This window comes from Lemur catta, chromosome 1, assembly GCF_020740605.2.
Source record: "Lemur catta isolate mLemCat1 chromosome 1, mLemCat1.pri, whole genome shotgun sequence".
Taxonomy (NCBI): Eukaryota; Metazoa; Chordata; class Mammalia; order Primates; family Lemuridae; genus Lemur; species Lemur catta.
The window spans coordinates 75968032-75982027 of NC_059128.1; the positions used below are offsets into that span (position 1 = coordinate 75968032).

Consider the following 13996-nt stretch of genomic DNA (forward strand, 5'->3'; position numbering starts at 1 on the left):
AGCTTTTAAAATGGTGCCCTTTTCTCTTTTCCAGAAGCAGACCATCAATAAAAGCAGGGTAGTGACTCCAGTTCCTCCAAGAGGAAGACTTTCTGTAGCTTGTACTCCCATCAGCCAACAGCACTCACAAGGCTGGTTTCACAGCCCTGCAAGTCAGAGCACCTTGGGTCTGAAGGGGTCAGTCAAGTGCTCTGCTCTCTCCACAACTAAAATGAGTGTCAGGTAAAGAAGTCACTTCAGAGTGTAATCACAGGCAAGATTTCAGGTGGACAATAATAAATTTGTTTTAATGTTGGTTTAAAAAAAAAAAAACAGGCCGGGTGTGGTGGCTCACGCCTGTAATCCTAGCACTCTGGGAGGCCAAGGTGGAAGGATCGCTTGAGGTCAGGAATCCGAGAGAAGCCTGAGCAAGAGTGAGACCCTGTCTCTACTAAAAAATAGGAAAAAAATTAGTTAGACAACTAAAAACAGAAAAAATTAGCTGGGCATAGTGGCATGCACCTGTAGTCCCAGCTACTTAGGAGGCTGAGGCAGGAGAATCGCTTGAGCCCACTAGTCTGAGGTTGCTGTGAGCTAGGGTGACACCACAGCACTCTAGCTCGGGCAACAGACCGAGACTCTGTCTCAAAAAAAAAAAAAAAAAAAAAAAAAAACCAGAAAGAGGATCTGGAACAGAGAGATCAGCGAACAGTTTAAGTTCTAATCTTTTCTCATTAAATTTGTGTTCAGTTTTTCTGTATTGTTATCCAGCTTTCCTAACCACATACTTGATTAATAAGTAAATATTAAAAAAAGATATATATGGATAGTCTTCATTTTATTAATGTATGCCTGCCAAGATGTCTAAGGAGAAAATTTTCCATTGACTTAAATATAATAAGTAAAGCTAAATTCCTACAGAAAGTCTCTCAATGCAGTGAACTGAAAAATTGGCTTTTCCTAAAGTACTAATATTGTAACCCATTGAGCACTGGAGTATCATAGCCATTTTATACCCCATTAATCCCTGTTTTTCTTTGCTTATGCCTTTCCTGACATCAAGGTCACCTCAACTGTGACTGTCCTCACAGACGAAAATCTTCAGGTTCCTTCTAATACCAAAATTTTATTCTCTCCTTTTCAAAAGGCATTTGTAGTATCTAAAAGACCTGGGGCATGGTAACTTTTCCCAACATGTGTTATTATCTAACATGGTTTTTAAAACTTAAAAATAGCCTTAAGTTTAGAATTCTCTTTATTGAGTTAGTTTGTAATAATGAAATACCAATAATTAGTGGTTCTGATTTCATTTAGTACTTTTTTTTTCTTTAGAGACAGGAGTCTCACTTTATTGCCCAGTCTGGTCTTGAACTCCTGGCCTCAAGCGATTCTCCTGCCTCAACCTCCCAAGTAGCTGGGATTACAGGTGTGAGCCACTGCTCCAGCTTCATTGAATATTACTTAAGAACCCCATGGTGAATCTGCTGGCCCTTGCTTCACTGCAGTGTACATAGCTGGACTTCACAGCACCTATCCTATCACGTCTAATTCTTTTTTCAAATAGGGTCTTGCTCTGTTGTCAGGTTGGAGTGCAGTGGTACAATCATAGCTCACTGCAACCTCAAACTCCCGGGCTCAAGCGATCCTCCTGCCTCAACCTTTCAAATAGCTGGGACTACAGGCTCATGCCACCACACCTGGCTAATTTTTCTATTTTTTGTAGAGACAGGGTCTCACTGTGTTGCCCAGGCTGGTCTCAAACTCCTGGGCTCAAGTGATTCTCCTGCCTTGACCTCCCAAAATGCTAGGATCACAGGCATAAGCCACTGTGCCAAGAAACATCTAATTTTTTTTAACTCTATTATTTAGTCCTCAGTAATAATTTCAGGATGTTGATTCAGGATGACCATCAAATTTATAGTTATAAGTCCAGAATTTTCTGTTAACCCTATCACCATCAAACCTATATACATTTATATATGTCATTAATGGATTTTCACTGAATCTAAGACACTATTGATTGAAGACTCACCATTATTTTATGAACCATTAGGAAAAGTGACTGCCAATTAACTATTGACATGTTACCAATTACAAAACACATACCAATTTCAGAGATGTTAAAATGTAGAAAAAATACACATCAGAGAATCAGTGAAGTATATTAATGGCCATTTGCCATGAGTAGAGAATGTGGTTATTTCTGTACCACTCAACTGAATGGCATTCTTCTAGGAAGATATAAGATCTGTTCTCACTACTCATCTGTCATAGCAATCTCCTGCTCCCTCTGACTTGCTGATCCTAGGAGCAGGAAGAGAAAGAAGGGGAGCTCCTGGGATTGTGTCCTGGAATATAACTTGAGGTCTACAGGTTTATACCTTGAGTGCTGTCTTATACTGTTGTTGGCCAAGGCAAGGAGAGCATTAAATACAAGAACATATTTAACAAGTAACCGAAGTTGATAAATGATTTGCTTTAGTATCAGCCTTTAAGAACATGTTTCTTCTGCAAAAGAGGTTCGTTCATATAACAAGTATTTATTGAGACTGTTTTACTGCTTGCTGATGGTTGAGTGGTTTTATTTATAAGCTTGACACAGGTTACTCTTGCTACAAGTACTCATGTCTTATACTCCACTGTACTATTCAGGTTTTCAGCTGCTACTAAAGATAATGAGCATAAGCGTTCACTGACCAAGACTCCAGCCAGAAAGTCTGCACATGTGACCACATCTGGGATTGCCTCAAAAGGCCAGGCTGTGCGTGGGACACACAACTTAAAGACCACCAAGGAGAATTCTGCTGTTGCTGGTAAAAAACAAACAAACAAACAAAAAAACCCACTTCTGTTTCATCTTTAAGCCATGTAATTTCCCAATATTAAGTGTATCTGTTCCCTTAAAGCCTCTCCATATCTATAAATCACAAGTGAAAATTCTACCATAGGATATTTTTCATTTTATACTCATGACAGAAATGTCAGAGACACCAGCAAAAACCTGATATCTGCCTAGGGGCTCCCTAAAGAGCACTGTGCCCCTTCTGGGACTCAGGGAGTAAGAGGAATAGCACAGTATGCATTACAGTCTCTGAAAGGCTCTGCAGGACTTTTAACTAACAAGATCCCAGACCACAGAGTTCAAGGAATAAGTGCCACACTACTAATAGATTGCACAAGCCAGAGTAAGACATACAGATATTTTTCTACACAATGTCTACCGGACCACCACCTTTCAAATGAATACTTACGGCAGCGATATGAAGGTTGTTTTTTTTTTTTTTTTGAGACAGAGTCTCACTTTGTTGCCCGGGCTAGAGTGAGTGCCGTGGTGTCAGCCTAGCTCACAGCAACCTCAAACTCCTGGGCTTAAGCAATCCTACTGCCTCAGCCTCCCGAGGAGCTGGGACTACAGGCATGCGCCACCATGCCCGGCTAATTTTTTCTATATATATTTTTAGTTGTCCAGATAATTTTGATTTCTATTTTTTTAGTAGAGACGGGGTGTCGCTCAGGCTGGTCTCGAACTCCTGACCTCGAGCGATCCACCTGCCTCGGCCTCGCAGAGGGCTAGGATTACAGGCGTGAGCCACCACACCCGGCCAAGGTTTAAACATTATAACCAAATTGAGGCCTGTATTACAACTGGATATGTGAAGATTCCCTAAAGAGTGCTGTGGAATGTGTTGGTCCAAGAGCTTTGGTTACACAGATACAGAAACGATTGCCAGGTTCCCTGAGACTAGAAAACTCCACCAGGAATAAGACTAGAGGAGAATATGGTTGGTAATAATCAATGTGGAGACTCCATTTAAGAATTTCTTCATGTCTTAATGACCTAAATTAAACACTGAATAGTGAGACTGACAACCAAATTTCAAGTGAGTCCAGAGGTGGGAATAATAAATTTATGATTCTTCCCCTAAATGACCTCCCATTCCTGCTCTGCCCCCTTAACATTATCTGTATCAGCCATCAGACATTCCATGTAACATTCCAAATCATGAAGAAAGGCACTGGGTAGGGGGCAGTGATAGAGAATGGTTGGTGGACTTACCTAAGCTATGACTGTTATTTACAAAGAGCTGGCAGTTACTGAACAGTAGCCTCCTACCTTTATAATGAGAACAGGTTTACAAATGCCCACAGATAAAGGCATCAGGCCAAGACTAATGTTTACAACACTCTGAGCCATCTCCTGTAAGTAATTTGGGGGTGTAGCCAGTTGGGTTGAGATAGTTTTATATTTTTCCAATTAACAAATAACAAATTTTATATAAACAAAATCAAACTCTGATTTTTTTTCCTATGATTTGTTTCATTCACTCAGCATAATGTTTGAAGATTCAACCATATTGAATCATTTTCACTGTACTTTTCAGGGGTATGGATATATTTTGGTTTATCTACTGTTTATGGACATGTTGGTATTTCTAGTTTTCACTATTATATATGATATAACTATGAACACTCTTAAACATGTCTCCTGTGCGTGTGCAAGAGTTTTTCTAGACCTAGAGGCAGGACTGCTGGATTAGAGGTTATGCAGACATTTACTATCCTGGCTGAATTATACTTATTTGTGCCCCCACCAGCAGTGTATGACAGCCCCTTGTTCCACTCCCTACCAGCACTTGAGAGTGACATGATGGGATAGCTTATAGATTCTGACTGCTGCTTCACAAATACAGGCAGGTGTTAACATTTGTCAACGACCTGGATGAAAGTGAGTGGCTTACTCTTTGAGGAAAAAGGATTATAAAATGTGCCAGATATTAATGCCCATCTGTAGCAAAAAGCTTGCCAAATTATACCATTTTGGTATATTTCTAACTTTAGGATGCAAAAATTCACATTCATAAGTTATACAGCCTTTATTATTAACCAGAGCCATGAATTTTTTTAGCTACATGTGATCAGGTTTCTTTATATCTGTTTGTGTTAATGATAATACTATTAATAACATAATTTTGTTTTAAGAGACAGGGTCACAGTCTGTCACCCAGGCTAGAGTGCAGTGGCACAATGATAGCTCACTCTAACCTCAAACTCCTGGACTCAAACAATCCTCCTTCCTGCCTCAGCCTCCCAAGTAGCTAGGAATACAAGCATGTGCTACCAAGCTGGGCTAATTTTTTTTTTTTTTTTTTTGAGACAGGGTCTCCCTCTATTGCCTGGGGTAGAGTGCAGCATAGCTCACTGCAACCTCACATAACTGGGCTGAAGCAATCCTCCTGCCTCAGCCTCCTGAGAAGCTGGGACTACAGGCGTGCTCCACTACACCCAGCTAATTCTTTCTTTCTTTTTTTTTTTTTTTTGTGTGGAGATGGAGTCTTGCTATGTTGCTCAGGCTGGTCTTGAACTCCTAGGCTCAAGCAATCCTCCCACTTCAGCCTCCCAAAGTACTAGGATTATAGACGTGAGCCACTGTGCCTGGCCAATAACATAATTATCTAAAAAGGTATCTACTATCAGGGAAATAGACTGAAAAATTACCCGGTTATTCCTTGAAAAAGGATTCTAAACTCCCAGCTAATCCTAGAAAATGTAATAATATTCAGAATATTTGCTTAACAAGGGAAACAAAGCTTAATAGGTGAGCTTTCCTTAGTTATTGTTTTTCCCTTTTTATCCTTTTTAACCCCGCATCTGTTTCAGACTATTCATATAGATTATCTTAGTCTGTTTGGGCTACTTTATAATAAAGCACCATATCCTGGCTTATAAACAACAGTAATTTATTTCTCATACTTCTGGAGGCTGGATCAGGGCAGATCAGGTTGCTAGCATGATCAGATTCTGGTGAGGGCCCTCTTCTGTTTAGCAGACTGCCAACTTCTTGTATCCTCATGTGGTAGAAAGAGAGCTAGAGAACTCTGTGAGGTCCCATTACAAGAAATGAATCTCATTCATGACCTACTTACCTCCCAAAGCCCCTACCTCCTAATGCCAATTACATAGGGGGTTTAGGATTTCAATATATTATTTGGGGGGTGGGAGAGAATGGCACAAACATTCAGTCTGTAACAGATTATATTTTTAAGATTGAGAAGTGATATTTTGATAAAAACTATAACAGGTCTTTTTTTCTAATTAACCACTTGGTGTTTTTTTGTTAGTTATTATCCCATTCAAGTTGACAACAGAGGCAATGCAGACTCCAGTCTCCAATAAGAAGCCAGTGTTTGATCTTAAAGCAAGTTTGTCTCGTCCCCTCAACTATGAGCCACACAAAGGTATGTGGGAGTGTAATGAGGTATAGGGCCTATAAAAGATATAAGATTAAAGTAATCAATCCTGCATCTAAGGATGTGAAAAAATTCTAGTGTCTCAGTGGAAGCTATACTTGACATCCTAGAAAGGATCCCATGGTTGCCCCATTACAACCACTCTTAAGCATATATTAAGATGCAATGTAATCTGTCTTTCAAGTGCTTCTGGAATTACTTTCAAGCACACAAAGTTCCTAAAAGAATCACACTTAGGTAACAGTATTTATCTGTAAATTATTAAGGTTAACGAAACATAAATATAATGAAACTTAAATCTTATTTAAAAGTAGAATCAGCTAAACTGTAGTAAAAAGGAATTCTCTACTTCACACATTCACACATACCCCATTTTTTTCTCCCTACGTTTTCTCATCTATGGCAACGGCACCTCCATCTACCTAGTTGTTCAGGGGAAAAACTTTGGAGTCATCCTTGCCTATTCACTCTCTTAGACCCCATGTCCAGCCTGTCAGTCCTTCCAACTCTACCTTTGAAAGAGATCTTTAATCTGTCCACTTTTAGTCTTCCACTGCAACCCCTTTTGGTCCAGGTTGCCATCATCTGTCTCTTCCCTGAGCTAGAGTAGCCTCTTTGTCCCACTACATCCTTAAAAACAAATCAGAGCACATCACTCCCTTGCTCAAAATTTCTCAAGATCTCCCCCCGCTTCCCCCGTTTCATTACATCCTCCCTTCTCTGACAATGCTCCAACCACACTGGTGTCCCAACTACTCAGACACACTGAGTTCATTCCCACCTCAAGATCTTTGAACTTGCTATCGCTCTACCTATCTAGAATATTCTTCACACAGACCTTTGCACAGCCTGCTCCCTCATTTTCCTGGGGCATCCTCTCAACTGTCCACCTGAGTGAGGCCTTTCCTTCACTTTCCTGCCCCCCACAATCCCTCTTTACTCCTTACCCGCTTTTACATTTCTTCATGACACTTAGCTCCATCTGACGATATGTTACTTGACTATTAACTATCTCTACCATTGGGAGGTAAGCCCAGAGAGCAGGGATTTTTTACTGTTTGGTTCACTGTTCTGTCCCCTGTACCTAAAACAGTCCCTGGCACATACTAGCTGCTCAAAATGTATATGTGATGAGAATGACTCTGACCACTACTAACTTATACTGACATTAGTAAACCTGGATTAGAGCTTCATCTGTGCTATTATTTATATATCCTAGACGAGCCAAGTCATTTCCTTCCCTAAATAAGTATTGTTAATTTCAAAGGTTATTGAAAGGATCAAATGATAAAGGTGGGTGCGAAAGTCCTTTTTAAAAATGGAAACTGCCATAAATGAATCACTGGTCCTCAGAAACAAGTCATAAACTACAAAAATATTATAAAAAGCAATACATAGAGCTGGCGGCAGTGGCTCCCTGCCTATAGTCCCAGTTACTTAGAAAGCTAAGGCAGGAGGATCACTTGAGCCCAGGAATTTGAGGTTGTATTGTGCTATGATCACACCTGTGAATAGCCACTACACTCCAGCCTGGGCAACACAGTGAGATCTCATCTCTAAAAAGCAAAAAATTTAATTAAAAAAGTAATTTGTTAACATCTGGAAATTTTGTCCCAGTTTTTTAATTTATAATTGTACATATTTAAGGGGTATAAAGTGATATGATTCATGAATACAATGTAGAATAATTAACTCAAGCTAATTAGCATATCCATTACCTCAAATAACTTAACCATTTTTTGTAGTGAGAACATTTAAAATTTAGCAATTTTGAAATGCACAATACACTTTTTAACTATATTCATCATGCTATGCAGTATATCTCAAAAAACATTTATTCCTCCTAAGACTTTGCACCTTTTGACCATCATCTTCCCATTTCTCCCACCTCCTGCCTCTAACCACCACTCTACTCTCTGCTTCTATGAATTTAATTTAGATTCCACACAAGTGAGAACATGCAGAATTTCTCTGTGCCTGGCTTATTTCACTTAGCATAATGTTCTCCAATTCCATCCATGTTGTTGCAAATGACAGAATGTCCTTTTTAAGGCTGAATAGTATTCCATGGTGTATGTATGTATATTATACTTTCTTTATTCATCTGTTGATGGACGCTTAGGTTGATTCCATAACTTGGCCATTGTGAACAATGCTGCAATGAATATGGGAGTTCAGACATTTCGACAAACTGATTTCAAATCTTTTGGATAAATACCCAGAAGTGGATTACTGGACCTGGTCCCAATTCTAAAGCCAACAAAATAGTCCCCCTCATTCCTTTCCAAATACATTTTGATAGCTAGCAGTAATGACAAACGACACAGGTGAAATACTACTTTAATATTAAACATAACACCTATGCAGTCTTGGGATAAACTTCTTGATTGTAATGGCTTCTTTTAATGTGCTGGTTTAGTATAAGATTATTTTTAACTTTATTTTTCTTTCCCAGAAACACAGATTCAAGTAGACCTGAATATATACCCCCTAAGACTTTTTTTTTTTAGTGTTAACATTTTTTCTGTGATGTAACAAGCTTTAGAGGAAAAATGTAATTTATATCTGTGGAATGTGAAATTTAAATAAATTACAGAATATACTGGCAAGTGTCTATAAAAACAAAGTATAAATGTTTATAGCAAGCAAGTAGACACAGACGAAGAGAACGAAGTTGAGAGTATACAACTGGTTTTGTCTCTATCCTAAACTAGGAAAGCTGAAACCATGGGGGCAATCTAAAGAAAACAATTCTCTGAATGAACATATAAACAGAGTTGACTTCCACAAGAAAACTTACAAACAACCTCGTCTCCAGACCAGGTGAGTACCTACTTATTCAGTTTTATAATTCTTTTAATTTCAACAGACTGTATATATAAAACAGCACCTCTGAGGGATAGTCTCAGTAGAGTGGTGTTTAACACATTAATTGCCATGTGAGTTGTATGTAACTCACGCTACTTTTGAGCCCAGGGCCTTGTGAAGCATGTGTAATTCCTGTCTCTTCACCTTGGGAGCCGTGAGAACTATTTTTCAAGTTGACTAAAACTCACGTACAGAAAACAATAAAAAATAACAAATTTTTCATTAAATTAGAAAGGATCATTTTGTTTTTGAAGTTTTTATTCTATTTTTTTTTCTTTTTTTGAGACAGTCTTTTTCTCGTTCTGTCACCCCAGGTAGAGTGCAGTGGTGTTATTGTAGCTCACGGAAACCTCATACTCCTGGGCTTAAGCAATCCTCCTGCTTCAACCTGCCAAGTAGCTGGGACTACAGGCACACACAATGCCCAGCTATTAATAATTTTTCTATGTTTAGTAGAAATGGGGGTCTTGCTCTTACTCAGGCTGGTCTCAAACTCCTGACCTCAAATGATCCTCCGGCCTCAGCCTCCCAGAGTGCTAGGATTATAGGTGTGAGCCACTATGCCCAGCCTATTCTATTTTCATAATAAATACTGTGGCCCCAAAGAAAAAAAAATTTTTTTTCTAGTGTGGCAGTCAGTGTGTTAAGAAGAGGTTAGAAGTGGAATTACCTATAGAACTTTCAGAAAGTATACGTGCCTAGGCTCCAGCATAATGAATCCTAGTTAGTAGGTTTGGGGTGAGATCCAAGCTTCTGCATTGTTCTCAAGGCTTTACAGGTGATTCAGAAGAAGACCTGGATTCATAGTACGGCTCTTCCATGACATATCTGACCAAACAATGCACATGGATATCCCTCCAGACACCAATGCTCAAGTGCCCAGGGAACCTAGGTATGCAGGTAGATGTAAATTCACTCAAGGAAACCAGGCTTACAAGGTGTCAAGGCCCCTTCGGGGAAAAAACACCCAGGAGGGTTTTTAAAGGTTTCCTTCAGCATGAAAACCAACTTAAAGCCAGAGCTCATCCTGGGCTTCAGCTGGTTCTGGTTGAGTCTAGATTCCCTGACTGGAACCCTCCTGATACAGGGTTACTTATTGTTTGACTTTTTCCTATATCCAGCTGCCATCAATGTCTTTACCAACTATATTTATTAAGATAGTTAACATGATACTGGCCTTTTCCTTTCTTTTTCTGCTTAATCCATCCCCTCTAGTGAAAAACCTAGTGGCTTGAATCAGTAGAACCCCCTGGTTCTAGTTCTAGCAGTTTCACTAGACTGTGAGTTTTGAGCTTGACTTTTGACTTTGATTTCTAGGTAGAGAGGTATAGAGATTTCTCATTTAAAACAAACTTTTAGTGCTCACTTTGGCAGCACATATACTAAAAATTGGAACAGAATGATACAGAGAAGATTAGCATGGCCCTAAAAAATAAATAAATAACTAAAACTTTTTAAAAGTACAGGAGTTGTATTCAGTCACCAAGGTGCCTTCTGTTTCCAGTTCCATGCAGGATTTCAGAATGCTGAGTTAACAAAAAGGAAAATACCAATTCCTAGCCCTTTAACACAACAGTGACTAACAGGTGTCAGACTACTAGGCAAGCACAGTGTCCTGTAAGAGTCTGTTTTACACAAGTGTGCTAGATGTCATTTTAAGTTTGGATATTAGTTCAACGATAGTTGATTTCAAGTGTCTGTAGTAGAGCTTCACTAGAGCCTAACGTGTGACCTGTCCCTCTTAGGGAAGAGCAACGGAAGAAACACGAGCAAGAACGAAAGGAGAAGAAAGCAAAGGTTTTGGGAGCACGAAGGGGCCTCAAAATGGCTGAAGATTAATAATTTTTGAACATCTTGTAAATTCCTTCATTCTGAACTTGTTTTCCTTTTGTAAATATTTTTATACTGTCTTCCTCGCTTTAATCAAAATATCTTTTTCTGCTGTTAACTATTCATAATCTGCATAGTGTCTGTGGGTTCTTCATGTGCTACATCTCTGAAAAGACATCACCTTAAAGCTCACAAATTCAAATTCTTTGAAATGGTTTTTAGCTAAGTCAGTTTTCTAATGAGAACCATCCTAGAGATTCTTAACCTAGATTCTTAATGTCAAGTTCCCCTGCTGGTTCTAATAGTAACAGAACTACAGTCCTCTTCTAGGCAATAGCATTGAACTGACACCAGCTAGTTATACAAGCTTCAGAAGAATTTGAACACGCTAAGAATAGGGTAAGCTAGGATACAAAGGCCCCTGCTGCATCCTCTAGTCTAGAGAATCTAGTAATCTTTATAAATCTGGACCATATGGTTTGGTTATGGCATCAATATTTTACCTAGGTGAAAAATGTTTTGTCTATACTTATATGTACTTTTGCTCAGCTCACTTCCTGTACTTGCTGTTACTCACTATATTCTTAAAAAAGAAAACTCTATAGTTCATTCTAGCCTTGCTTATTTTAAAATAAAAGCTACAGGGCTCTACTAAAATAGGAGGATTACTGCTTTCAGGATTACAATGCTTCATCATACTCATATCTTACACATATTATGGAAAAAAATAGAGTTGCTTAGCATCACATCCATGTTCCTTGCACCTCAGTAGAGCTTCTAAGTTTTATACTGCTGAAGATTGTCATAAATAAAATTTTTTTCTCATTGTAGATTCATTCTTTGTAAACAGTCTTCTAAGATTTAGTTGACCAGCTAAGCTTAGTTAAGAATTTCTAGGTACCCTTTATGCATCTTTTCCTGACCACTATATCCACCCCAAGAAGAAATGGCTGTAGGCTTCCTTAATCTTAGCTTAGCACTTCTCAGACTTTATTATAAAGTTTCCTGTTTTGCATATATGAGTCTTTAGAACATAGCACACTCTTAGGTACTTAAAAAATTCAAATTTTCCTATCAAAAGGCAAAGATCAGATCAATGAAGAAAGCTCTGAGTTAAATACACTTCTGACAGGAATGTAGAATGGTACAACCACTTTAGAAAATAGTTTGCCAGTTTCTTTAAAAAGTTACTGTGTATCTACCCTGTGATCCAGCCATGCCACTCTTAGGTAGTTACCCAAGAGAAATGAAAATGTATGTTCCTAAAAATACTTAAATGTTCACAGTAGCTTCATTTGTAATGGTCAAAAATTGACGATAAGCAGCAAAACTCACAATTGCAAAGATGTGGAAACAACCCAAGTGCCCATTAACACATTAGTGGATTTAACAAAATATGGTATATGTATACCATGGAGTATTAGTCATAAAAAAAAATGGTGAACAAATACCTCATGTATTAACCTGGATGGAATTAGAGATCATTCTTAGTATCACAAGAATAGAAAAATAACCACCACATGTACTCACCATTAAAATGGAACTAATCGAACAACACTTACGTGCACATATGGAACTAAAGCTCATCGGAAATCAAGAAAGTGGGAGGGGGCCGGGCACGGTGGCTCACACCTATAATCTTAGCACTCTGGGAGGCCAAGGCGGGAGGATCACTTGATGTCAGGAGTTCGAGACCAGCCTGAGCAAGAGCGAGACCCCGTCACTACTAAAAATAGAAAGAAATGATCTGAACAGCTAAAAATATATATAGAAAAAAATTAGCTGGGCATGGTGGCGCATGCCTGTAGTCCCAGCTACTTGGGAGGCTGAGGCAGAAGGATTACTTGAGCCCAGGAGTGTGAGGTTGCTGTGAGCTAGGCTGACACCACGGCACTCTAGCCCAGGCAACAGAGCAAGACTCTATCTCAAAAAAGATTAAAAAAAAAAAACCCCAAAATTGGCAGTAACCCAAATGTCAATCACCAGATGAATGGATTGATAAACTGGGGTATATCCATACAATGGTATGCTACTTAGAAAAGAAAAAGAATGAACTATCGATACACAGTAGAGCACACACATGAATCTCAAATAACTGCTGAAACAAGCCACACCAATAAGTATATACTGTATAATCCTATTTATATTAAACTCTAATAAATGTGAATTAATCTATAGTGATAGAAAGCAGATCAGTGATTGCCCAGAGTTGGGTGGGTAAGTAGGATTGCAATAGTCATTTTTTGTTTTTTGGAGATGGGGTCTTACTCTGTTGTCTAAAATAGAGTGTAGTGATTTGATCATAGCTCACTGCAACTTCAGACTCCTGGGTTCAAGCGATCCTTCTGTCTGAGCCTCCTGAGTACCTGGGACAACAGGTGCACGCCACCATGCCCAGCTAATTTTTCTATTTTTTTTGTATAGAAGGGGTTTCATTATGTTGCTCAGACTGGTCTCAAACTCTTGGCTTCAAGTGACCCTCCCGCCCCAGCCTCCCAGCACCCAGTGCTGAGGGATGAGCCACTGTGCTGGCTGCAATCATTTTGTGTTGATGGTTTCAAGGGCATATGCATGTCAAAATTAATTTTTTTTTTTTTTTGAGACAGAGTCTCGCTTTGTTGCCCAGGCTAGAGTGAGTGCCGTGGCATCAGCCTAGCTCGCAGCAACCTCAAACTCCTGGGCTTAAGCAATCCTACTGCCTCAGCCTCCCAAGTAGCTGGGACTACAGGCATGCGCCACCATGCCCAGCTAATTTTTCTATATATATTTTTAGTTGGCCAGATAATTTCTTTCTATTTTAGTAGAGACAGGGTCTCGCTCTTGCTGGTCTGGAACTCCTGACCTCGAGCGATCCACCTGCCTCAGCCTCCCAGAGTGCTAGGATTACAGGCATGAGCCACAGCGCCTGGCTCAAAATTAAATTATATACATTAAATACATACAATTTAGTTTGGTCAATTATCCCTCAGTAAAGCTGTTAAAAAATAAAAGTAGCATGGTCTTATATATAGAAAATCCTTAGGAATTCACTAGAATGCTACTAGAATTAATAAGGTCAATAAGGTTGCAGG

The 13996-nt window shown here is 39.1% G+C and overlaps 1 protein-coding gene across 2 annotated transcripts in view; it reads left to right on the plus strand.

Annotated features, from left to right (window-relative positions):
* The window catches only part of NUSAP1 (nucleolar and spindle associated protein 1), a 30542-nt gene extending 18787 nt beyond the window's left edge, over positions 1-11755 (plus strand). For both annotated transcript variants that reach the window (XM_045536887.1, XM_045536808.1), the window contains exons 7-11: positions 35-222; positions 2632-2792; positions 6099-6215; positions 8942-9050; positions 10841-11755. In XM_045536887.1, the coding sequence (XP_045392843.1) occupies positions 35-222; positions 2632-2792; positions 6099-6215; positions 8942-9050; positions 10841-10934 (669 nt within the window). In that variant the 3' untranslated portion in view covers positions 10935-11755. The remainder of the gene's footprint in view (positions 1-34; positions 223-2631; positions 2793-6098; positions 6216-8941; positions 9051-10840) is intronic.
* The last annotated feature ends 2241 nt before the right edge of the window (positions 11756-13996 follow it).